At 43.2% G+C, this 27,364-nt stretch overlaps 2 protein-coding genes across 4 annotated transcripts in view; one reads left to right on the top strand and one right to left on the bottom strand.

Moving 5' to 3' along the window:
• Nucleotides 1–920: 920 nt before the first annotated feature.
• On the bottom strand, nucleotides 921–27,364 carry LOC116518474 (lipase member M-like). The gene is made up of 9 exons (XM_032231904.1): nucleotides 27,172–27,364; nucleotides 26,017–26,134; nucleotides 18,198–18,396; nucleotides 13,518–13,627; nucleotides 11,830–11,966; nucleotides 9,249–9,395; nucleotides 8,464–8,535; nucleotides 5,592–5,657; nucleotides 921–1,585 (listed from the first exon to the last, which is right to left on the bottom strand). Exons 1-9 carry the CDS (start codon nucleotides 27,271–27,273, stop codon nucleotides 1,352–1,354), a joined length of 1,185 nt encoding a protein of 394 aa, XP_032087795.1. The 5' UTR covers nucleotides 27,274–27,364; the 3' UTR covers nucleotides 921–1,351.
• The window catches only part of LOC116518470 (putative lysosomal acid lipase/cholesteryl ester hydrolase), a 96,449-nt gene continuing 79,076 nt past the window's right edge, over nucleotides 9,992–27,364 (top strand). For all 3 annotated transcript variants that reach the window (XM_032231897.1, XM_032231898.1, XM_032231896.1), the window contains exons 1-2: nucleotides 9,992–10,032; nucleotides 12,445–12,550. The gene's annotated coding sequence lies outside the window, so the exon portion shown is untranslated. The remainder of the gene's footprint in view (nucleotides 10,033–12,444; nucleotides 12,551–27,364) is intronic.

The following is a 27,364-nucleotide window of genomic DNA, read 5'->3' as shown; positions in this document are numbered from 1 at the left end:
ATGTGAGTTAACATGTGAGACTGACTAATGTAACAGCGAAATGGAAATGTGAATTAGTAAGATTATTGTTTGCACAAAAATTAAATGATTTGGCACGACCTACAATGGAAGGACATGGTGGCTCAGTGGCTAAGTTGCTGAATTTTTTGATCAGAAAAGTCGGCAGTTCAGGCGGTTCGAATCCCTAGCGCCGTGTAACGGAGTGAGCTCCCTTTACTTGTCCCAGCTTCCGCCAATCTAGAAGTTCAAAAGTATGTAAAAATGCAAGTAGAAAAATAGGGACCACCTTTGGTGAGAAGGTAACAGTGTTCTGTGCACCTTTGGCATTTAATCTTGCTGGCCACATGACCACGGAGATGTCTTTGGATGGCACTGGCACTTTGGCTTTGAAACAGAGATGAGCACTGCTCCTTAGAGTCAGGAACAACTAACATATCTGTGCGAGGAGAACCTTTATCTTTACCTTACAATGGAGGAACAGTTGGTGGAATTTGCTGAGGTAGCTAAATTGACTTTGATCAGAGAAAAGAGAATATCTGTCAGCCTCTGCTTTGCTGTTGCTTCGACTGCCATGAAACGGGGAGGGAGGGCATGGTATTTGGGAGGGGTTACTAATTGTGCTGGAGGAAGATTCTGGAGCTCAGCTGCCTGTCGGACTACGCATGTGTAGGAGATTCCCTCCAGGACTAACGGCACCGACATTCCATCTTCATGATGCCTTTTGAAGTTATCTCACACCTGACACTTGAGAGAATTATGATTGGACTGTAACTGTGATGCCAAGGGGTGGGGAATGGGTTATTCTATATATCAATCGCTTTCGCACCTAAATAATCAGACTTCGCTTCGCTATGCCTTTTATCATTTATAATTAGTAAAAGTACACTTGATTTCTACCCATGGAGTCTCGTGGTCTTCTTTCCTAATTATCTAATGGAGAGGTTCTGACAATATCTAGCATTCGTTACTAAGTGGAAACCCTTATGGACTTTTGTCTTGAAGCAGAAAAAAATGAACTTATAACTTATGATGTTGACAATTAGACAGGATGGATCATAGAAAAAAAAGATAGTTGAGCTGTGCCCTTAGAGTAAGAGGTAAATTTACAATTGTATTTATAATTGCTGTAGAGAAGACGAGAATCTACTTCTTTTTATTTTTTCTTCTTCTCTGTTTTTCTATTACTTTCCCTCCTCTTTTGCTTTCAGCAAAAGGCGCCTGGAAGACATTTTCTGACAAAAAGGGGATAGCAGCATTTCAAAACTAATTTGGAAAATATAAACTGTTTATTTTCTACATCGAATTCCAAATGTTGTTATCCTCTACTGCCAGAGAAAATGTCCATCTACATTTATCTATAGCTCTGCATTAGACGGAAAATATCCTCATACAGGTGTTTTGAGGCATCAAGGCCCCAGATAAAATCGGCATGGTGCCAGCTAGGAATATTCTTATGGAAAACTAAGTTAGGAAGTCGTGGGAGCAGATGATTGATATTCTCTGGATTCACAATGAAGTCACTCCCACCACTCCAAACAGCTGTTGGCACAGTTACATCTTCGATTTTATAAAACGGGGGCTTGGTCTGTGGAAGAAGAGATGCAAAATATGAAAAAGTCTTCAGCTTGCCTATTTCCAGACAATAAAGATACATCTTTCAGTAATACCAATGTTCTCATTTCCATCCATCCAGATCTGGAAAAAAACCCACCTATTCTTTTGACAGATCCTTTTATCTTCTGTGATACACAATTCTTATTTTGTGACAGTTAAGATACCAAGCTCTTACATTAAAGGTTTAATTCAGCAGTACCTCCACTAGACCGATTAGATCCCACAGATTAGGCCTCCTCCGAATCCCATCCGCCGGCCAATGCCGACTGGCGACTACCCGGAGGAGAGCCTTCTCTGTGGCTGCTCCAACCCTCTGGAACGAACTCCCCGTGGAGATTCGTACCCTCACCACCCTCCAGGCCTTCCGCATAGCCCTTAAAACCTGGCTGTTCCGACAGGCCTGGGGCTAAAGAGCTGTTGCCCCCGTTTCAAATGGTATGACTGTTGTGTGTTTTTAAATTATGTATTGTTATGTTTCGTTTTTTAATTTTTTTGTCTGTACCCCCCTTCCCTGATTTAAATTGTGAGCCGCCCTGAGTCCCCTTCGGGGGAAAAGGGCGGCATATAAATATAATAAAATGAAATGAAATGAAATGAAATGAGTAGCTCGGGATGAATCACATCTGCATATTTTGTGTCAGGACATACCAAATTCAATCATTTCAAAAATTGCTGGAAAAAAATATGTTGATTGATATTGTATATTTTTACAATCTGTTTTGGGGGTCTTGAAAATGTGAAATTTACACACGTATGTAACTAAAAGGAGATTTGCATTATGATATTTTGGCATAGAGAAATTGCATTCATAATGTTTGGTACATTAGGAGCCGAGGTGGCGCAGTGGTTAGGGAGCAGTACTGCAGGCTACTTCAGCTGACTGTTATCTGCAGTTCAGCGGTTCTAATCTCACCGGCTCAAGGTTGACTCAGCCTTCCATCCTTCCAAGGTGGGTGAAATGAGGACCCGGATTGTTGGGGGCGATATGCTGACTCTGTAAACCGCTTAGAGAGGGCTGAAAGCCCCATGAAGCGGTATATAAGTCTAACTGCTATTGCTATTAGTAATTTAATAATTTAATATAGAGGAGCCCATTTTATAATGCACTAAAAGTCACAAGACTTCCAAGAAAGAAGTGGTGACTCGAAAAAAGAAAACCGATGACCATGGCAAAATGAAAACTCAGGAACTACATTGACTCTTTGATATTTCTTCTCTGGAGAAGGAGAGGACTTGAGGTCACCCACAAGTGCTCCAGACAGCTTTGTGGCAGAGATGGGTTGCTTTTAATGTTGCTGCCGGTTTGCTTCACTGGCACGGGCCAGACATGCGCTGCACGGATGTGCACAGTTAGCAATAGCAGTTAGACTTATATACCGCTTCATAGGGCTTTCAGCCCTCTCTAAGCGGTTTACAGAGTCAGCATATTGCCCCCAACAACAATCCGGGTCCTCATTTTACCCACCTCGGAAGGATGGAAGGCTGAGTCGACCTTGAGCCGGTGAGATTTGAACAGCCGAACTGCAGAACTGCAGTCAGCTGAAGTAGCCTGCAGTGCTGCATTTAACCACTGCGCCACCTCGGCTCTTTGAGTGCACATTGTTTCGTCCATGCGCAGAACATGAAAAAAAAAGATGATTAAAATCTAAGCCAGCAACGGCAGTGGTGATCAGGGAACTGGTTTGGGGGTATGGCCAGCCTACTGTCCCTACCAGTTTGTCAACCCAGTCTCAATTTCCACTACCGGTTCGCCCCGATGCAAACCGGTAGCAACCCATCTCGGCTTTGTGGCCTCTGGCAGGTTTAGTGCTCCGTGAGATAAACAGAAAAGTTATTAAAACTTAGAAAACTACAAACGAACGGTCCAGGTAAATTTGAATTAGATTTTGGAATTAATTATAAAGAATCCTGTCTATAGAAAAAAAACACTTTTGTTTCGGTTTGTAAAAAAATACAGTAAGTTTTTCAAAACTGGACACTAGAGGAAACGAAAGGGAACCAAAAATTACAATAAAAGAATAACAGAAACTCAGCTTACAATTACAGAATGAAGCAAAATGTTTTAAGATTGGACAAGAAAGGATATTTTTGAAAACTAGATCCAAAAGTTAATTTTAATAGTTTCTGTCCCTATAAACAAGACTGGCTTAAAGATGATAGGGAACAGGAACAAGTTCTCCTTGACAACATTGGGACTGCACTGGAGGAAGATGTTACACTTAAAAGAGCCGAGGTGGCGCAGTGGTTAGGGTGCAGTACTGCAGGCCACTTCAGCTGACTGTTATCTGCAGTTCAGCGGTTCAAATCTCACCGGCTCAAGGTTGACTCAGCCTTCCATCCTTCCGAGGTGGGTAAAATGAGGACCCGGGTTGTGGGGGCGATATGCTGACTCTGTAAACCGCTTAGAGAGGGCTGAAAGCCCTATAAAGCGGTATATAAGTCTAACTGCTATTGCTTTTGGACATACAAAAGAAACTGGCTAAAAGTACTACAGCTTTAATTTAGCACATTTTTTCCTCCCAGTTAGACTTTGATTAATCCATTGCAGGGAGGAAATTGCTTTGAAACAATATGGATGGTAATACCATGTTTCCCTGAAAATACAACAGGGTCTTATATTTTTTTGACCCATGAAATATGGCCTTGGGCTTATTAGAGGGGGAAGGCTTATTGTTTTGGGGTTGCTGAGTGGCTGCTCCCTTGCGAGCGGGCTCCTGAAGAGCCGGACACAGCCTCAGGGGCGAAGCAGCCATGAGGTGACCATGCTCATGAGCAGCCATCCGGCAAACCCCCTCTCCAGCTGGGCAGAGCACCATTCACTGACCTAGGGAGTATCCCTAAGGCGCCAAGCAATGTGGCGCTCTGCCCGCCCCCCAGCTGCTGTGGCTTGGCACATTCGGGATACCCTCTAGGTCAGTGCATGGAGCTCTGCCCGGCTGGAGAGGGGGGTTGTGCGAGCGCCTGCTTAGCCCCCAGCTTGCATGCCTCCCAGCTTCTTCATGCCCTTGCCGCCGCTGCCGAGCTCCGGGCAAAATTTCTTCTTCAGCTTCCAAATTCTGGAACTCAGCTTCCGATTCTTCCAGCAGCAGCCACTTTAGGAGTGTGGGCAGTGTGGTTAGGAGTGTGGTTATGGGCCGGCTGCTGGAAGACTCCATCTGGCATCCTGCCCATAACCATAGAAAACACTCCTAGAGTGGCTGATGCTGGAAGAATTAGAAGCCGAGTTCCAGAGTTTGGAAGCCGGAGAAGAAATTTTGCTCAGAGCTCGGCAGTGGCTGCAAGGGCATGGTGAGGCTGGGAGGCATGCGAGCTGGGGGCAGAGCATGCGCTTGCGCAACCCCTCTCTCCATCCGGGCACAGGTCCATGCACTGACCTAGAGGGTATCTCGAATGTGCCAAGCTGCAGAAGCTGGGGAGCGGGCAGAGAGCCACATTGCTTGGCGCCTTAGGGATACTCCCTAGGTTAGTGAATGGTGCTCTGCCTGGCTGGACAGGGGGTTTGCTGAGTGGCTGCTTGTGAGCATGGTCACCTCATGGCTGCTTCGCCCCTGAGGCTGTGCCCGGCTCTTCAGGAGCCCACTCACAAGGGAGCATCTGCCTGGAAACTCCCCCCTCCAGTCAGGCAGAACGCCACTCCCCAACCTAGCGGTATTCCGAAGATGCCAAGCAACGTGAGTGCCTTTCTTCTGCCCTGCCCCCGGCTCCCACGGGATACCGCTAAGTTGGTGTGTGGTGTTCTGCCTCGCTGGAGGGGCAGGGTGTCCAGGGAACCTATTTTCAGGACGGGGATGTGGCAAGCCTTTAGTTTCAGGACATGTTGTATTTTCGGGGAAACACGGTAGTATGCAGAGTAGGCTGTCACAAAGACTGTGGGAAGTAGGAATATTGTGAAGATGGCTGCCCAGAAACCACACATCTCTGTGTATGTATGCAAATACATAGTCCCATTATAAGCATTGTAACAATGTTTTCCTCACCATGTTGTATATAGCTTTGTTCTGGTTTCCGTAGTCAAAATGTTTAAATTCATTTGATTCAAAAATCTAAATTGGGAAGAAAGAGTTGTGCATACTTAACAAACTTTCATATTTACTTTTTTAAAATCTGAAATTTGAGACAAATATAAATTCAAAATGAAAGGGTTTTAAGCGTTGGTTATGATAACAATTTCCATTTACTATTCTCACAAGTATGCTAGAACCAGTTCAGCCTTAGATCTTCTCCTTAAATTTGCCTTGCAATATTTTTTTTATAAATATTTATATACCCCTTCCTCCACTACATTATTATTACATTAGCAATCCCAGGGACTTTTTTGACAATTATATTACTAATTTACTGAAATTTGTACCCTGAAATTCAAATAGTACCATGTTTCCCCGAATATATGACAGGGTCTTATATTTTTTGATCCACGAAATATGGACTTGGTCCCGAAGAGCCGGGCACAGCCTCAGGGTCAAATGGCTGTGTTGCAGCAACAGCAGCAACACAGCAACCATGAGGTGACCACGCTCGTGAGCAGCCGCCCGGCAACCCCCCTTTCCAACCAGGCACAGCACCGCTGACTGACCTAGCGGTACCCGGAAGGCACCAAGCAACGCGAGCGCCTATTCACCGCCCTCCTCCTCCCACGGCTCGGTGCCTTTGGAATGCCCCATGATGAGCGAATGGGGCTCTGCATGGCTGGAGAGGGAGGTTGCGTGAGTGGCTTTTCCGCTCCCTGCTCGCGCGACTCGCAGGTATCTGCAGAGCCAGGGCATCTCTGCTGCTAGCGCCGCCCACTGCTTGGGGTTTATTTTTTATTTTTTTGCAGCTTTCAAAGCACGGAGGACAAATGCCACTCTGGAAGTATGCTCTATGGTAGCGTAAAACCATAGAGCGTACTCCCAGAGCGGTATTCTACTTCCGTGCTTTGGAAGCCGCAACGGAGGACAGATGCCGCTCTGGGAGTGCGCTCTATGGTTGTACGCTCTGCAGCCCACAACCATAGAGCATACTCCCAGAGCGGCATCCATCCTCCATGCTTTGAATGCCGCAAAAAAAAAAACAAGCAGCGGGCGGCGCCAGCAGCGGAGATACCCTGGCTCTGCAGGTACTGTAGAGTTAGCCAAGGGCATCGTGAGCCTGCAAGTCGCATGAGCAGGGAGCGGAAAACGTGCCTGCGCAACCCCTCTCTCCAGCCATGCAGAGACCCATTCACTCACCTAGGGGCATTCCGAAGATGCCAAGCTGCAGGAGGCAGAGGGCGGCGAGCAGGCACTTATTTATTATTATTTATTTAATTAATTAACTTGTATGCCGCCCACTCTTGGAAGACTCAGGGCGGCTTACAAATAAGAAGGGGGGGGGATATAAAAAATAAAAAACAACAATTAAAAATTCAACAACATTCATAACTTAGGATGGGACTGGATAATTCAACAGCCCCAGGCCTGCTGGACCAGCCAGGTCTTGGTCGCTTTGCGGAAGGCCGGAAGGGTAGTAAGGGTCCGGATCTCAACGGGGAGATCGTTCCATAGGGCTGGAGCAGCCACAGATAAGGCCCTCCCCCGGGGGGTCGCCAGCCGACATTGGCCGGCAGATGGAATCCGGAGGAGGCCTAGTCTGTGGGATTTAATAGGTCTTTGGGAGGTGACTGGCAGGAGGCAGTTTCTCAGGTAACCAGGTCCGATACCATGTAGGGCTTTAAAAGTAATGACTAGCACCTTGAAATGTGTCCGGAGACCAATGGGAAGCCAGTGCAGCCCGCGGAGGATAGGTGTAACATGGGTGTACCTAGGTGCACCCATAATCGCTCGCGCGGCTGCATTCTGGACTAGCTGAAGTCTTCGAACACTCTTCAGGGACACTTGCGTTACTTGGTGCCTTCCGGTACTGCTAGGTCAGTCAGCGGCGCTGTGCCTGGCTGGAAAGGGGAATTGCTGGGTGGCTGCTCGCGAGCGTGGTCACCTCATGGCTGCTGTGTTGCTGCTGCGACAGCACAACATGGCCATTCGACTTTGAGGCTGTGCCCGGATCTTCGGGAGCCCGCACACAAGAGAGCAGCTGTCCGGCAACACCGCCCCCCTCTTCAGCTGGGCAAAGCACTGCTGATCGACCTAGAGGTATCCCGAAAGCACCAAGCAATGGTGTTGTTTCAAGAGACAACTGGACTTTCTGGTTTTTGATGATTTGCTTCTCATCCAAGAAGCTTCTTCAGCTCTTCAGAAAAGTGAAACGTTTTCAAAAAAAACCCCAAGAAAGTCCAGTTGCCTCTTGAAAAAAAAGCATCTTTGAGACAACCATGACCTGGATGATTGAGAATCTCCATAGACAAAATTAGATGTTAGTTATTGTACATGTTGGATTCAGAGAAGTTCTTTGAAAGAGGGGATATATCACAGTTTTCTTTAAGGTGACCAGCAGCATTCCTCCCAAAAATATGCACTGACTCTCAGACCCAGGGAACAATTCTTTTTGGGGGGGGCGGGGGCGGGGGGCTACACAAGAAGCCAGGCAGTGCAAGGGTCCAAGCACAAGTTTTGGAAAGCATCCTAGAGATCACAAGACAATTGCTCTGAAGTTAGTGTAATACATGGTCACTACTGTGGGTTGATCTTTAAATGATTGTCGATAAACCCAGAGCTATGATGAAGGTCTTGAATTAGAGCCAGATTCCATCAACAATATTATAGTATTTTAGCAAATAATTATAGGATTAAGGACAATGATCTAGAGTTTAGTTTTCAAAGAAGTACTTGAGGAACAGAAAATTGAGCATTCCTAATACTAAACATTTAATCAAATGGCAACTAATAGTACCATTCTATTTTGACTTGCAAAGAAAATTAGAAAATGAAACTTTACCTGGGTCCAATGAAATAGAGTTTTCATAGAAGAAACATCAGGGTAAGTTTCAAAAAAAAGATCGGCTCGACTCTGGGAAAACAAAATAAACACAAAATAAGATTTGAGAAATTGATTGAGAGATAATATACCAGTTAAGCTTCTTAAAGCTAAAAAGAGAGGCAGATAGATTTCTTTAAATCCTCTGTTAATAGCAATAGCAACAGCAGTTAGACTTATATACCGCTTCATAGGGCTTTCAGCCCTCTCTAAGCGGTTTACATAGTCAGCATATCGCCCCCCACAGTCTGGGTCCTCATTTTACCCACCTCGGAAGGATGGAAGGCTGAGTCAACCTTGAGCTGGTGAGATTTGAACCGCCGAACTGCAGATCACAGTCAGCTGAAGTGGCCTGCAGTACTGCACCCTAACCACTGCGCCACCTTGGCTCTTAGGAAGAAAGGCTATTCCATTCCTGCTAACTGTGATCTTGAAATTTTCAAACCAAGGAACACACATTCTATCTCATTATTGGCCAACAGTCAGCCAAGCACGGTGACCACAGGAAGGGAGGGGGGGGAAATCAAGATGGCAACTGCAGAAGTGCAATCAAGGCTACATAAGATTAACTAATGAAAACAAACTAATTGAAAAAGTTGGTGCATCCGCTAAATTTTGAACTCTTGTAAAAAAAAAATCAGTTACAGAAATAATACATGCCATTATTGCAACATTACGTATAAAATTCCATATTAAAAATAAATACTTTGATTTATCTAAAGAAAAAAATTCCACAATCCACTTACCATATTTATATTGTTTTTATTAAAACCCGCAACAGACAGAAGTAATTGGATGCAAATCTTGTTCAATCCTGGGTAGCTGCATAGATTGGCATTAATGTTTTTTGCTCTGTCGTCCAGAATAGTAAAGTCTTTAGTTCCCCATAATAACTGCAAAATACAAATACAAATATTATTGCAAAATTATATTGAAGCATCTCTAATTGAATAGCTTATCAGTTCCTCATTTAATTCAGCAGATTCAATACCGCCTTTGATTTCCTGCATTATTTTAACAATATTTTAAAATACATGCAATCTTTTTTTATTCCTTACTTATGGGATTTCTGACCATTATAATTAGTGGATATTATTTACAACATTCATTAATATAAAGCATGCAGGGACGTGCAGTCACTAGAGGCAGGGGAGGCGTCTCCTCACCAGTCATGAGGAAAAGGAAAGAAATTTAAAGAATTTTTTAAAAATAATTAAAGCCAAGGTAGTTGCTGCCAGATTCACAGTGACTTGGAACAGTGCTTTGTGTTAACTATGGGAGGAGGCCAGAGAACTAGTGGCCTCTTTTGCATAAGGAATTTTTCGCCTTTTAAGAGTTAAGCAAGGGTTAACAAGCAAAAAATTCCTTATGCAAATGAGGCATGTATTCTCTCGCCTCCTGTAGAGGGCATTTTTAGAGGCTTTTTAGAGTTCGCTGGGAGCAACTAGCTCAGTCTGACTTCAGAGCTCTGGCCTTTCATGAGGGCAGGCAGAAGCAGAGTTGAAATCATCTCTGAAACAGCTGGAAAAGGTGCGTGTGTGGGGAGGGGGGAGGAATTCAAAAAGTTTGATCGGAAGGCAGCAGGGGAAGGGGGGGTATGGCAGAGGAGCTGCTTTCAAGCCTTTGGAAAATATATCCAATCCAACTTCTGTGTTTGTGTTTGTTTGAGAGTGAGTGAGTGAGTGAGAGAGGGATCCAAGTTCTCTGTGTGCGTGTGTCTGTTTGAGAGAGGGGGGAGGGAGGGAGAGAGGGAGGAAGGAGGGGGAGGGAGAAGAAAAAGAATGGGAAAACTTATTTTGCAAGGGGGGAAAATGCTGTCGCTTTAAATCGGAACTGAACATGCCTGGCTGTGGAATTCTGGGAGTTGAAGTCCACAAGTCTAAAAAATGCCTCACCAGCCATAAAGCTGACCGCACGTCACTGAAAGCATGCCAACTGCCACTCCATCCATGATAAAAATACAACACAATAATGCAACAGATGAAGCCTAATGTACACAAAATTGTTACCATGTTAACAACTCATCACTCAAAGGCTTTCTAGAATAGATACATTTTTAATAGCAAAGGGACAAATCAAATTTCTGTGGCGAGGCTAATATGGAGGATCACTGAACCAAAACCAAGACTTATAAGATCTGATCTCCTGCAAATACGGTAGGTTTTCCTGGTGTTAGAATAAATTCTTAGTACGATCCAGGATTTCAAAAGAACACAGGAATATCGATGAAAGCAGAGGTGAGATGAGCCGAGGTGGCACAGTGGTTAAATGCAGCACTGCAGGCTACTTCAGCTGACTGCAGTTCTGCAGTTCGGCTGTTCAAATCTCACCGGCTCAAGGTTGACTCAGCCTTCCATCCTTCCGAGGTGGGTAAAATGAGGACCCGGATTGTTGTTGGGGGCGATATGCTGACTCTGGAAACCACTTAGAGAGGGCTGAAAGCCCTATGAAGCGGTATATAAGTTTAACTGCTATTGCTGTTGCTATTAGATTTATTTAGCAAGAGAGTTAGCAATCAAAGATGGCCACGAGTCACAAAAAAAGCTAGTTTTATAGTGAGGAGTGCATAAATTTGTTTAATCAGTTTTATTAAAGAATTTTAGAAAAAAAAGTGAAGTTAAATCCTGTAATTAAATCAATCAAATATGGCTTACACTGATGGGGGACAGGAAATAGATATTTAAAAATTAGCGAAACATAACTGCAGGTGAATGAAACATGGCCTTTAAAATTGTTTACACTGTTTCTGGAAACAGAAAAGAATGGTTTCAATATGTTTTCCAGGAATTATTCAAGAATTTGGAAAGGAACAACTGATTTAAAAAAGTGGAGAGAGAAAAAAATGGAGATAAATAAAATAAATAAAAGTGTATTTCTTCAGCAGTACTTTTAAAAAAAAAAAAACAAATATTGTGCATGTAGCTTCATGTAAAATTCTCCACCATCTTTATAAAGGACAAAATGAAGAAAGCAACATTTTGCAAATATTCTGTCAAGGGGAAATTAACATCTCTAATAATGTAGGAGGGTCCCTTCAAAAAGCAAGCATTTGTACCAAAAAAAGCCACCAGTTTTTTTTCAAAATTGATTCATTGCATGATGTCTTATGCAAGACTGGGAATTGAAGTCGTTTTTTTGTGTTTAAATACAGAAAGTTGCAGGGGGGAGGGGAATCCATACAAATTCTGAGGGGAAAAAGGAGTTGAATTTTAAACAGATATTCAAACCCTACTTCCAAATTATATGAACTGCAGAAGATAATAACACATCTATATTTCTATACTGAATCAAATAGCATAAGAATGTAAACCTATGGGAAATACCTACCCTTTTAACTTTGTAGGGAAGGAGTAAGACATATTTTACTACTCCCTTGACGTCCGTCAATGTGTAGGGAGGTGCAAGGCACATTAAAAGCTTTGCTTTCTGAGCAAGCTGTGGGAAGGCTGAAAAAGCAATAAGACCTGAAAGAAAGGTAAGTTTTTAAAAAATGGAAACCAAGCTAAACGTAGATCAAAACATAGGGTCAGTATTTGTATTGATATTTAAGGGATGGTGTTGTTATACTTGAGCCGAGGTGGCGCAGTGGTTAGGGTGCAGTACTGCAGGCAGCTTCAGCTGACTGTTATCTGCAGTTCGGCGGTTCAAATCTCACCGGCTCAAGGTTGACTCAGCCTTCCATCCTTCTGAGGTGGGTGAAATGAGGACCCGGACTGTGGGGGCGATATGCTGACTCTGTAAACGGCTTAGAGAGGGCTGAAAGCCCTATGAAGCGGTATATAAGTCTAACTGCTATTGCTATTGTTCCAAGATTGATAGATACATAAAGGATAAGCTTGCAAGAAAGTGTCAGCTATCCTTCTCCTCCTCCTCCTCCTCCTCCTCCCTCCTCCTCCTCCTCCTATTGCTGTTTTTATAAAAGTCGTTTTCTTTTCTTTGCAGAAGAATATCTGAAGTGGATTGGTTTCTTCTGAAGACTGAATATGAAGGAATTCGGGATTAGAAGAATTGTGAATTAATAGGATATAACAAAAACAGAACAAGGAAGGTGAGACTGTTTAATCAAACAGGTAGAGAGAAGGCTAATAAAATGATATGAGAGGGCTTTGCTTACACCTAGGCATCACATAGTTAAATGCTAAACATAATCTAAAGATTATCTTTGGAAGGACCAAGGGCCACCAAGTTCTACTTGGCTGGAAGGTTAATAGCAGAAGACCAAATGTAATGTTTTTGATTAATCTCACAAAGCCTTGATATCAACATTTTGCTTAACTCCAAAGTTAAAGTTTAAATCTCATTCTTTTTCCTACATTTCTGCCATGCCTCTAACAGGAACATAAAAAGCCTACATTCGTGACTGGCTTAGTTTCTTCACTATTGCTGCAATTTTTCAGTAAAAAAAGAGAAATAAATAAACCAGTTATTTACATTTATCCATCCATCCATCCACCCACCCACCTAAGAGCCGAGGTGGCGCAGTGGTTAAATGCAGCACTGCAGGCTACTTCAGCTGACTGCAGTTCTGCAGTTCGGCTGTTCAAATCTCACCGGCTCAGGGTTGACTCAGCTTTCCATCCTTCCGAGGTGGCTGAAATGAGGACCCGGATTGTTGTTGGGGGCAATATGCTGACTCTGTAAACCGCTTAGAGAGGGCTGAAAGCCCCATGAAGCGGTATATAAGTCTAACTGCTATTGCTATTGCTATTGCTATTGCTATTGCTATTGCTATTGCTATTGCTATTGCTATTGCTATTGCTACCTACCTACCTACCTACCTACCTACCTACCTACCTACCTACCTACCTACTTACCTATCCTTTCAAGAATTCAAGATAGGTTTCTTGCTGTCAAGACACTTTAAAATTTTAACCTCTGACATACATTTGGCATATATTTCACAATAGCTTAGTAAATATATTGTTGATCATTAAACAGGCTATGTTTCTATACTGCTTGATCATTGACTATTCGAGAAAGATGCAATGATTAAATATGATTCATTCTTAACTTACCCATTGAAGCTCCTTGAGAATGGCCAATGTAATATAAACTATCCTGCTTTGTCTTATGTAGAATAAAGTTTATAGCTGCAGGAATATCATAAATTGCCATTTCGTGAAAACTGTAATACAGAGACACAAGCAAAGACACAAAACACTGCTGAGATTTATTCTGTATAATAGGTTAAGGGTAAAAAAAAAATAAAGGCTGCAAGGTTTTTTTTAAATCTTGCCTTTATTGTTTTTTTTAAAATAAGAAGGTGAACACATCTTACACTCCTTCCTCCTCCTATTCTGCCTATAACAACTACCCTGGGAGGTGAGAAGTGTTGGAAGAGAATGACTGGCCCAAAGTCACCCAGCCAGCTTTCATGGCTAAGGTGGGATTGAAACTCACAGGCTCCTGGTTTCTGGAGCCTGTTTGTATGACACAGTGTGAAAAAGTGTGAAAAATGATCATAAGTCACTTTTTTCAGTGCCATTGTAACATCAAACAGTCACTAAACGAAAAGTTGTAACTGTCAAGGACTACTAGTACATGGACCAGAAGTGGGTTCCTACTGGTTTGGACTGGTTCAGCCAAGTAGGTAGTAACTTGGCCTGCCACACCCGCAAACTGGTTCTCTCAGCGGCGCCTATGGCACCACCATCTTGGCATGCGCAGAAGCATTTTTCAGTACTGTGCATTCATGCATAGAGTGCATCAAGCATGTGCATGTGAAAAGAATGCATGCACACGCAGCACATCTCTAAGCGCACTGGCGGTAGCAGAAGCCATTACCGACCCCTGACATGGACAAATCCCTACCATTTTCTCAGCAAAAAATCAGAAGTGGTTTCCCATCGCCTTCTTCCCAGTGAGGTTTTGTGCCTAAGGAAGGGTTAGAACTTCCAGCTCTTCCAGCTTCTAGTCCAGAACTGTTCATCCTGAAACCAAGCTGGGTCTCATACACCAGTGGTGGGTTTCAAAAAATTTTGGAACCTACTCTGTGGGTGTGGCCTCCTTTGTGGGAGTGGCTTGCCGGCCATGTGACCTGGTGGGAGTGGCTTGCCGGCCATGTGTTTTCTCTCTCTCTCTCTCGCTCTCTCGCTCTCTCTCCTTCCTTTTGTCTCTCTGTCCCTTTTTTCTTTTTTTCTTTCATCTCTCTCTCACTCTTTTTCTTTCTTTTTTCTTTCTTTCTTTCTTTCTTTCTTTCTTCCTTTCTTTCTCTCTCTGTGTGTCTGTCTGTCTGTCTGTCTGTCTGTCTCTCTCTCTCTCTCTCTCTCTCTCTCTCTCTGCCAGTGGTGGGTTTCAAAAAATTTTGGAACCTCTTCTGTAGGTGTGGCCTGCTTTCCGGGTCCACTGGTGGAACCTCTTCTAACGGTCCGGTAGATTTGACGAACCGGTTCTACCGAATAGGTGCAAACTGGTAGGAACCCACCTCTGTCATATACTAACTACGTTTAAATATTTAATTTACTATTAATATACATTGAAGTTTCACGCTAATTTATTGAGCCAAACAGCGCTAACTTTAGCACACTTCAATGCTGTCCCCTTGGCAGTTTTCAAGGTCTGACACACACAAAAATCTCTGTGAGATAAAACTGTGCCTTTGTGGTGCAGTGGTTAGAGTGTGGTACTGCAGGCTACTTCTGCTGCCTGCCGGCTGCCTGCAATTTGACAATTCAAATCTCATCAGGCTCAAAGTTGACTCATCCTTCCATCCTTCCGAGGTCAATGAGGACCTTGCCATATGCTGACCCTATAAACCGCTTAGAGGACTGTAAAGCGGTATATAAGTCTAAGAGCTATTGCTAAGTGCTATTATTGACACTAGGATGCAAATTGCTCCCATGCATCTTCAGAGCACCTGGAACACTTTTTCCTTTCCTGGGAAAAAGTGTGAGCATGTGCAGTACAGCTTCTTTAAAGCGTTGCAGGTAAGCACTCCATCCACATTCTGCCCGCTTCAAATAGCAGTAGCAATAGCAGTTAGACTTATATACCACTTCATAGGGCTTTCAGCCCTCTCTAAGCGGTTTACAGAGTCAGCATATTGCCCACAAAAACAATCCGGGTCCTCATTTCACCCACCTTGGAAGGATGGAAGGCTGAGTCAACCTTGAGCCGGTGAGATTTGAACAGCCGAACTGCAGAACTGCAGTCAGCTGAAGTAGCCTGCAGTGCTGCACTCTAACCACTGAGCCACCTCGGCACATTTGACATTTTAATGATAAAATCTGAACTGCTGATAAACCTTAATGAATAATTGATATTGAAACGGGAAGAAAATGTTCCGATGGGCTCCCTAAAATAGTGTCAGAAATCCAATGAATCTGACAATTCATACTATAAATATGAATAGGAAGGCAGTCCTCGATGTACCACTGTTCATTTAGTGAGCATTCAAAGTTACAACAGCACTGAAAAAAGTGACCTACGACCATTTTTCACACTTACGACCCTTGCAGCATCCCCATGATCTAATTTCAGATGCTTGGCAACTTATTTATTTATTTATTAATAAAATTTATAGGCCGCCCAATCCTGGAGGACTCCGGGCAGCTTACAAAAAGAAGAGGAAAAGAAAATAATAAAAAATAAATTAAAAAAGACAGATTTAAAATCACAACACACGCATTCGTTCTGATCGGGGCTGGACCTCAACAATGAGGTCAACAGCCCCAGGCCTGCCGGAATAGCCAGGTTTTAACAGCTTTTCTGAAGGCCATGAGAGTGGGTAAGGTCCGGATCTCTGGGGGTAGCTGATTCCAAAGGGTCGGAGCAGCCACAGAGAAGGCTCTCCTCCGGGGCGCCGCCAGCCGACATTGTCTGGCTGACGGCATCCGAAGGAGGCCCACTCTGTGGGATCTCACCAGCCGCTGGGAGGTATGTGGCAGTAGGCGGTCTCGCAGGTACGCTGGCCCTAATCCACGTAGGGCTTTAAAAGTAATGACCAACACCTTGAATTGCGTCCGGAGACCAATAGGTAGCCAGTGCAGCTCGCGGAGGACAGGTGTAACGTGGGTGTACCTCGGTACACCCAATATCACTCGCGCGGCTGCATTCTGGACTAGTTGCAATCTCCGAACACTTTTCAAGGGTAGCCCCATGTAGAGCGTGTTGCAGTAGTCCAGCCTTGAGGTGACTCATATTTTTGACCGTTGCTGTGTCCCAACGTCATGTGATCCCCTTTTTGCGACTTTTGGACCACCAAAGTCAACGGGGAAGCCAGATTCACTTAACAACCAGGTTACTAACTTAATAAATGCACTGATTCACTTAACCACATGAAGAAAGGTCCTAAAATGGGACAAAACTTACTTACCAAAGGTCTCACTTAACAACAGAAATTGTGATCGTAATTCAAGGATTATCTAACAACAGAAATTGTGGTCGTAATTCAAGGATTACCTATAATACGATCTCAAAAGCTACTAAAGGATATATCTCCCATTTTTACAAAACCTGACCTATTTCTCTGACTAAAATGTACTTATATTTACTCGTGACCCGACAAAAGCGCAAACGTCATAAGCGCGCCGACAAAACCATAGGGCTAAAACCGTGATGTCAAAAGCGCGTCGACAACAGCGCGCCAACAACAGCGCGCCGACAGAAGCGCGATTTAAGTTAAGGTAAGGTTTAGGGTTAGATTTAGGGTTAGGTTTAGGGTTAGGGTTAGGGTTAGGGTTAGGGTTAGGGTTAGGGTTAGGGTTAGGGTTAGGGTTAGGTTACAGCGCGCTTCTGTCGGCGCGCTGTTGTCGGCGCGCTTCAGTGCTCATTCGTCGGCGCGGTTTTGTCGGCGTGGTTTTGTCACCGCGGTTTAGTCAAACGCGCTTTTGTCATTCACGCATTTGTGGTGGAACCAGCCAGGGGTGGGTTTCAGCCGCCTTACTGCTGGTTCGCTCATGCGCACAACTTGCACACATGCACAGGTCAATGGAAATTGTTCTGTGCATGCGCAGAACTAAAAAAAAAGATGGTAGTAAAGATGGCAGTGACCAAGGAACCAGTTTCGAGGGTGTGGCCAGCCTGGGTTAGGGTTAGGGTTAGGGTTAGGGTTAGGGTTAGGGTTAGGTTACAGCACGCTTCTGTCGGCGCGCTGTTGTCAGCGTGCTTCAGGGCTCAATCGTTGCTCCTTCGTCGCACGGTTTTGTCGGCGCGGTTTAGTCAGGCCTGCTTTTGTCGTTCGCGCATTTGTGGTGGAACCATATTTACTGTGTTTTTCAGACTATAAGACACACCGGAGCATAAGACACACTATGATTTTGAAGAGGTAAATTTAAAAAAAAAAGGTTTTTGCACTCTGAAGGCCTCATTTTTTTGCAAACAAAAAGGGTATGCAGAGCTTTGGGGGGCTTGTAGAATACTCCTGGGGATTGCGGGGGGCAAAAACAAGCAAAAAAACAGCCTGTTTTTCACAAAAATGGGCCATTTTTTGCGCACACACAAAAAGGCATGCAGATTCTTTGGGAGGCTTCTAGAGTGCTCCTGGGGGTTGGGGGGGGCAGCAAAAACAGCCCTCCCCAGCCTCCCAAACCCTCTGCACGTCCATTTTTGCAAAGGGGGCGGGGTTTGGGTAGGCCAAAAATGCTGTGTTCAGTGTATAAGACGCACCCTGATTTTCAACCTCTTTTTTGGGAGAGAGGTGCATCTTATACTCTGAAAAATACGGTAGTTACTATATAAACTGTTCCGAGCTTTACCTGAAATCCCAAAATTCTTCTTGGTCAACAGTTAGGGTCTGGTGCCTTCTACACCAGGTAGTTCCTCTGTTATTTATTATCCATACATCATAGCCAGCATCTGCTAGAACAAATCCCAGACTGTGGGTGGGAAGATTGATGAGCCAAGATCTTCCTTCAGTCAGAATACCCGATACCAGTAACACAACTGGTTTAGACTCTTGAAAATAAGAAACATTAGGCATTATAACATGTAAGGAGCATTCTAGCAAGGAGCATTGCATTTCTATAAAACATGGAATGTCACAATTCTATCTTTATGATAACCTATGGAACCTTGGGGTTTTGAATATGAGCATAAATGTATGAAGGCTGAATGAAAAGTAATGTTTGCAATTTTATAAATTGCCAATAGATGGTAGTATAGCCTTGACATGCTAGAAGTTCAGGTATATTCTTTAGGATCTATTGTTTCACTTCAATTATTGGAAAGCTGTTATGAGAAAAGTTAGTGTTGCTATTGTTTGTGAAATGGACGCCATAGTGAGACTCATCAGTACACGTTAAGCAATGTGCCATGACTGATGCGCTGCCCTTGAAAAGTGTTCGAAGACTTCAGCTCGTCCAGAATGCAGCGGCGCGAGCGATTGTGGGTGCACCTCGGTACACCCACGTTACACCTATCCTCCACGAGCTGCACTGGCTGCCTATTGGTCTCCGGACTCAATTCAAGGTGTTCGTTATCACCTTTAAAGCCCTACATGGCATCGGACCTGGGTACCTGAGAGACTGCCTCCTGCCAATTACCTCCCAAAGACCGATTCAATCACACAGGCTCGGCCTTGTCCGGGTCCCATCTGCCAGCCAATGTCTGCTGGCCACCCCCTGGGGGAGAGCTTTCTCTGTTGCTGCTCCGGCCCTCTGGAACGAGCTCCCCATGGAGATCCGGACCCTTACTACCCTCCCGGCCTTCCATAAAGCTATCAAGTCCTGGCTGTTCCAGCAGGCTGGGGACTGTTGAAGTATCCAGCCCCACTTCATTTGTGACTGTTGTGTATTTTAATATTGTTTGTATTGTCTTATTTATCCCCTCCCCCGTTTCATTGTGAGCCACCCGGAGTCCTTCGGGAGTGGGCGGCATACAAAACCAAATAACGAAACGAAACAAAACTGTTTTTTTTTTTTTACTGCCAAAGGAGTCTGTTCAAATGAGATTAATAGTTGAATGCAGGTTGTTTATGATGACAGGAACAATGTGCATGGGTAAAAAAATATGTATGCAAAGATGGTTTGTTTATTATATTTATATGCCGCCCTTTTCCCCCGAAGGGGACTGGTGAATGACAAAGAACCTATTTGCACGAGCCAGAGCAAAATGGACAACTTATGACAGCAATCACTGACTTTAAAAGTTAATAAATAGATTAAGGACAATCAGCAGATCACTTAAAATGGATTGCTGTGAAATTTGGGGTTTCAGAGGAAATCCCAAGTCTGGTCCTATTCTCCAACATTAGACAGTTCGTGCAGGATGGGTTCTTCACGTGCTGAGGGCAGAGATGAAAGCCTCAGTAGTTGAAATTTGCCGGCAGTTGTCATGTTATGAGAATGAAGATGAGGGTTTTCTTTCACAGAGAGCAATGAAACATAGGCTCACCATATTACACAAACAGAGCATTAGTCCAGGATCACAAAGCTTCACCTGCGTGGAAAAAGAATGGAAGGAATACTTTCGTGGACATCTACCTGATTCAAATGAAAAATTGGAAAGGACTATCAGGATCTGGTTGAAGAAACAAAATTGTGGAGTCTTTTCTGTAGGTTTTAAGCAGCTTGTCTATTACTGGCAGAGGAATTTAATAGCAATAGCAATAGCAGTTAGACTTATATACCGCTTCATAGGGCTTTCAGCCCTCTCTAAGCCGTTTACAGAGTCAGCATATCGCCCCCACAGTCCGGGTCCTCATTTCACCCACCTCGGAAGGATGGAAGGCTGAGTCAACCTTGAGCCGGTGAGATTAGAACCGCTGAACTGCAGATAACAGTCAGCTGAAGCAGCCTGCAGTACTGCACCCTAACCACTGCGCCACCTCGGCTCTTAATGATTATGTGGAAAAATAAGTTCAGGGTATTAAGGGCACATTTCAAGGATTTTTCCCTCTTTTGTTCATCAAAATCAGAGGTTGGTTGCTACCGTTTTGCACTGGTTCTCGTGAACTGGTAGTGGAAATTGGGACTCCGAACTGGTAGGGACTTTAGGTTGGCCATGCCCCCAAACCGGTTCCCAGGTCGCTGCTGCTTATTTTTAGTCATTTTTTCACTGCGCATGCACACACATGCAGCATGCAAAGTATGTGCGAAGTGAACAGGCAGTAACACCAGCAACAATTCACCCTGATCAAAATATCCTTTTCAAACTACAACTAGGTGAAGGCGTTACTTTTCATTTGACTCTTACATACCATTTTGTTCGCAGAAGAGCTTTAAATGGAAGTAACTCAAATAAAGGTCACAATTATTTTTAAAAATCCATGGTAGGTTATGGTGAAAAATGTTGCTATTTTGAAATTTAGAAAACAGGAAGGGCTGTTTCTGTCATCGCGAAACAACCACATTGTAAAGCAAGACAATATCTCTAGGAAAGAATCCTAAAAATGGAGCAGATCTTAATGCCGCTCACACCCACAAAATGAAATGCAGTGGGGACCTCCTTAGCTAATTGTAACTAATAGAATAGCAGCAGTGGAGGGAATGTTTCAAAACACTTGCCCATCAAAGTTTGGGGGTCAACATGCTGACCTGCAAAACATACAACTTCCGTGAGATCTCAATATTGATATTTGTATTGCAAAACTCGGATTTCACAAAGGAAAGACTTCCTTCCGCCTCAAGTGTGGTGCATTGTTTATTTTTAGTTTGTGTGGTAACTGCTGTGGAAAAAATGGTTTGAAATGTGGTGTAGAATTCCTTAAAAGAAAAAGCGAGCCGAGGTGGCGCAGTGGTTAGGGTGCAACACTGCAGGCCACTTCAGCTGACTGCGATCTGCAGTTCGGCGGTTCTAATCTCACCGGCTCAGGGTTGACTCAGCCTTCCATCCTTCCGAGGTGGGTGAAATGAGGACCCGGATTGTTGGGGGCGATATGCTGATTCTGTAAAACCACTTAGAGAGGGCTGAAAGCCCTATGAAGCGGTATATAAGTCTAACTGCTATTGCTATTGCTAAAAAGTAAAAAATAAAATAAAATAGGTGCCATACTTGTCCCAATTTCTTTAGTGTCAACGGAACTTTGATCCATATCAAAATTGATTGAGTAAAAGCAGAGTCAGAAACTGGGACTGTTGTGGAAGCTGAACCAATGGGGCCCACACATTTCTGCGAAGGTGCATAGGCTCGCATGCATTATCAATCGCCTTCAAATTAAAAGCAATGCTGTTGTATTGCATTCAAGGCATTCGCTTATTTACATTTGATTTCTAATTCCTGATTGACCTCACAGAGGCCAGATAGGGAGAGGCAAAGGGCTGAATATGACCTGGGCTCCATAAAAGTCCCAGGTCTGATTTACTTACATTCATTTTGGAGGGGGTGGGGGTGGGGAGAGGAACTAGTCCTTGCTGTTTCCTTAACAAGGTTTTCTGGAATTGGTTTGCCATTGCCCCATTCTAAAAGTGAGAAAGGGAGGCCTGCCCGAGGTAATCTAGTTGGCTTGCTACCTTAGGCAGTACAGGAACTCACTGTTTCCAATTTGTAGCCTGATGCTTAAGCTACTACGCCCAAACTGATTCTCATCTCATCTACACCACCTACACACCGTCAGGTACAATGAATCAGGAACCGTATATTTAAGTTGTAGTTAAGAAGGTTTATTGCTCAAACCTATTCAGAAGAATGTACTCGGTGCTCAATGCTAAATTGGTGCTACATAGGAATCAATGGAATTCGAGAGGGGTTGGACTTAGACTGTGGGAATCTAATGATTCTAGGCTGATGACTCACTAAATTCTGCCCTCTGTCTCTGCCTGATCTTCTTTTACAAACCAAACATAACATGCAAACAAAACTCTTGCATGGAGATGTATTATGGTTTTAGGTTTAGGTTTGATTTGACTTGTATGCCTCCCTATTCCTGGAAGACTCAGGGCAGCTAACAATCAGAAGGGGAGGGGGTACAAAAATAAAAATAGAAAACAGAAATTTAAAATACAACAACAGTCATAACCTCGAAGGGGTTAGTTCAACAGCCCCAGGCCTGCCGGAACAGCCAGGTCTTAGTTGTTTGCGGAAGGCCGGAAGGGCGGTAATGGTCCGGATCTCAACGGGGAGATCGTTCCAGAGGGCCGGAGCAGCCACAGAGAAGGCCCTCCCCCGGGAAGTCGCCAGCCGACATTGGCTGGCAGATCGAATTCAGAGGAGGCCTAGTCTGTGGGATCTAATAGATCTTTGGGAGGTGACTGGCAGGAGGCGGTCTCTCAAGTACCCAGGTCCGATACCATGTAGGGCTTTAAAAGTAACGACTAGCACCTTGAAGCGTGTCCGGAGACCAATGGGCAGCCAGTGCAGCTCGCGGAGGATAGGTGTAACGTGGGTGTACTGAGGTGCACCCACAATCGCTCGCGCGGCTGCATTCTGGACAAGCTGAAGTCTTCGAACACTCTTCAAGGGCAGCCCCGTGTAGAGCGCGTTACAGTAGTCCAGTCTTGAGGTGACGAGGGCGTGTGTGACTATCAAAATGAAGTAACTGAAACAAGACATCTACAGGGTCTTCCTGCTTTCATCACAATAATGCACATTCTCCCCTTCCATGTGAATACTCCCTTATCATGGAAGACGGGCTTCAGTTTCCAATTGAGAGCTATGCTGTACATATACCACCAGAAAGTATACTGGAAAGGTCACCCAAGCTAAATAGGCCTCAATTGAGAAGCCAAACTAAAGAGCAGCCACAAACCCATTAACCATGATAAGACAAAAAAAAAGAAAGAATCCCATATAGATTGGTTGTTGCCCAGGTTAATAAGGACTGTGGCAATTGCTTTCTCTGGGCAGCTGTTGAAAATAGCAGTAGCAATAGCAATAGCAGTTAGACTTATATACCGCTTCATGGAGCTTTCAGCCCTCTCTAAGCGGTTTATAGAGTCAGCATATCGCCCCCAACAATCCGATAGATAGATAGATAGATAGATAGATAGATAGATAGATAGATAGATAGATAGATAGATAGATAGCAATAGCAATAGCAATAGCAGTTAGACTTATATACCGCTTCATAGGGCTTTCAGCCCTCTCTAGGTGGTTTACAGAGTCAGCATATCACCCCCAACAATCCGATAGATAGATAGATAGATAGATAGATAGATAGATAGATAGATAGATAGATAGCAATAGCAATAGCAATAGCAATAGCAATAGCAGTTAGACTTATATACCACTTCATAGGGCTTTCAGCCCTCTCTAAGCGGTTTACAGAGTCAGCATATCGCCCCCAACAATCCGATAGATAGATAGATAGATAGATAGATAGATAGATAGATAGATAGATAGATAGATAGATAGATAGATAGATAGATAGCAATAGCAATAGCAATAGCAATAGCAGTTAGACTTATATACCGCTTCATAGGGCTTTCAGCCCTCTCTAAGCGGTTTACAGAGTCAGCATATCGCCCAGAACAATCCGATAGATAGATAGATAGATAGATAGATAGATAGATAGATAGATAGATAGATAGCAATAGCAATAGCAATAGCAGTTAGACTTATATACCGCTTCATAGGGCTTTCAGCCCTCTCTAAGCGGTTTACAGAGTCAGCATATCGCCCCCAACAATCCGATAGATAGATAGATAGATAGATAGATAGATAGATAGATAGATAGATAGATAGATAGATAGATAGATAGATAGCAATAGCAATAGCAATAGCAATAGCAGTTAGACTTATATACCGCTTCATAGGGCTTTCAGCCCTCTCTAAGCGGTTTACAGAGTCAGCATATCGCCCCCAACAATCCGATAGATAGATAGATAGATAGATAGATAGATAGATAGATAGATAGATAGATAGATAGCAATAGCAATAGCAATAGCAATAGCAATAGCAATAGCAGTTAGACTTATATACCGCTTCATAGGGCTTTCAGCCCTCTCTAGGTGGTTTACAGAGTCAGCATATCACCCCCAACAATCCGATAGATAGATAGATAGATAGATAGATAGATAGATAGATAGATAGATAGCAATAGCAATAGCAATAGCAGTTAGACTTATATACCGCTTCATAGGGCTTTCAGCCCTCTCTAAGCGGTTTACAGAGTCAGCATATCGCCCCCAACAATCCGATAGATAGATAGATAGATAGATAGATAGATAGATAGATAGCAATAGCAATAGCAATAGCAGTTAGACTTATATACCGCTTCATAGGGCTTTCAGCCCTCTCTAAGCGGTTTACAGAGTCAGCATATCGCCCCCAACAATCCGATAGATAGATAGATAGATAGATAGATAGATAGATAGATAGATAGATAGCAATAGCAATAGCAATAGCAATAGCAATAGCAATAGCAATAGCAATAGCAATAGCAGTTACACTTATATACCGCTTCATAGGGCTTTCAGCCCTCTCTAGGCGGTTTACAGAGTCAGCATATCGCCCTCAACAACAATCCGGGTCCTCATTTCAGCCACCTCGGAAGGATGGAAGGCTGAGTCAACCTTTGAGCCGGTGAGATTTGAACAGCCAAACTGCAGATAACAGTCAGCTGAAGTGGCCTGCAGTACTGCACCCTAACCACTGCACCACCTCGGCTCTTCTAAGTGAAAAGTGAGTTACGGGGTCAGAGAAAGACCTGGGAGCCTACCCCCCAAAAAAATTCCATCAGAAAATTTAGGAAACCAACACATGACCAGATAATTGGAAATGTCCAGGAATTCATTCCACTGCCGGAAAAGGATAACTCAAAAAATTGGCCCAATTATCACAACAATTGCTGACATCCCTCACATCAGCAAGATTCTGCTTAAAATTATACAATGATGTCTAGTACCATCCATTAAAAGGAAATTACCAGATGTTGAGGGTGTTGTGGCACCATGACCATATTGCAAATCTATATTGGATCATGGGAAAATCTCATGAATATCAAAAGATTCATTTACATGCGCTTCATCGAATACAAGAAAGCATTTGATTGTTTTTTGATCAAGAGAAGCTATGGAGAACTGTACAAGACCTGGGATACCGGCACATCTGGTCAAGTTGGTGCAATCACTGTAAACAAATCAGGAAGTCACTGTGTGCACGCCGTATGAAGATACTGATCTGATTATAGGGTTACTTTAAAAGGGGAGAGAATGGAGTGTGACAAGCTTGCATTCTCTCTGTTTTCTTATTCAAATTGTATGCCAAAAGGATCACGAGGAAACTAGATCTTGAAGGATTAAACATTGGGTTAAAGATCGGTGGAAGAAACATCAATGATCTGTGATATGATGATGATATAATTCTCATCTCACTAAACAAAGAAGACCTGGAACATCTAATCAGGAAAATCAAACAAGAAAGTGAGAATGTTGGTCTTTTTATGAACATCAAAAAGACCAAGATCATGACCATTGCAAGGAAGGAAAATATCAAAATAGAAATTGATTGTAAAGAAATAGTGTGTGTGGAAAAATTCTTGTCCACACTATTCTTCTCTTTCTCATATTTTTTTTTAACTTGTCATTTCATGACATTGAAAATGCTTTTCCCTCATTGCTTGTCTTGTATTAAAACGGTTAATCTAGCCGACATTTGCCTTAGAAATGTCACCATACTAATAATTCATCTCCAAAGTACCTGTCTTTTCAGGACTGTGTATTCCATGAGGAATTCTGTTTGCTTTGAGATAATAGCCATCACTTGTCAGGATGTCATACTCTTCACTAGGGTATCTCCAATATTGTATGATTTCACTCTGCAAAAATATAAATCAACAACACCTTGAAATAGCTAAATACTATTCAGGAGCATTACTACTCTAACCATTCATAATATGGTAAATATTTTTAAAATAACTGGTCACTATCTAAGTATTTTCTCTGTGTTTTTTTTTATTAGATGAAGCTGCTCCTCCTCTGCCCCATTTTTCCCACTATGTGGGAATAGGAATGTACAATCTAATGTTTTGTCAAACTTGACAACTTGTAGATGTATGAACCTTCCCATGCTGGCTGGGAATTCTGGGAGCTGAAGTCTACATATTTTAAATAGTGGTATAATTTTTCCCTTTGTGCAGGGTGGGATGTCCTTGAACTAGAAGTTAACGGTAAGCCGGCTACATGTCCTGTCTATCCAAACAGAAATAGACATTTCTATTTTCCCAAACAGAATTGTGAAAGAAGCACAATTTACAGTGGGTGTTTCAGAAATATTGCCATAATGATGACATGCCTTTTTAACATGGCCAGCATGAGTTACTTCATCAAGCAGCATGGTAGATCAGTGGAGAAGACACTCACTTCTCCATTCAGAAGGTTGAAAGTTCAATCCTAGGAATAGCAGATGTTTAGGAAAAAATCTTAACTCTGTGTGATACCAGAAAGAGCATCCAGACAATAAATGCTCAGCTCCATCCAGTCATCCTGACTCTACCCTGAATTAAGGGATTAAATTCATACGGTGAGGAGATGATAACATGCCAATTAGTTGGGATTAAATGGTTTCAAAAGCAATAATAGATTAGACGCAAGGTATCATTGATTATGTATCTTACAAAAGAGCCAGTTTGGTGAGGTGTTTAAGGTAAGTAAGGGCCATAAAGAGGCAGGTTTTTTTTTAGTGTGAGTTACTCAATCTGGAAATGAAAATTGAATAATACATTTCAAAACTGTCTCCCAGAATAATCAAAACAGTCAGGAACTTCAATCAATTAAACCCCTTTTTCTTGATCATCTGGCTGAATAAAACATGAGGATCCTTTCCCCTTTACCACCACCTAGATGAGCCATTTACAATGTTCATCAAATGTTCAGGATTCAAATATCTTCCATTTATAGATTTCTCTGCGGTCACTGCTTGCTGGATTAAGCATATCACCACCCAAACCAGCCACATTGTGGGTCTCTGCAAAGCAAAAACATTGAGTTGTTAGGTTTTGTCAGTATAAGCCTTTTTCAACACAAGCCCTCTAACTAATAGCAATAGC

This window comes from Thamnophis elegans, chromosome 15, assembly GCF_009769535.1.
Source record: "Thamnophis elegans isolate rThaEle1 chromosome 15, rThaEle1.pri, whole genome shotgun sequence".
Taxonomy (NCBI): Eukaryota; Metazoa; Chordata; class Lepidosauria; order Squamata; family Colubridae; genus Thamnophis; species Thamnophis elegans.
The sequence above is the reverse complement of the archived record's forward strand: the minus strand, read 5'-3'. Positions and strand labels throughout refer to the sequence as shown.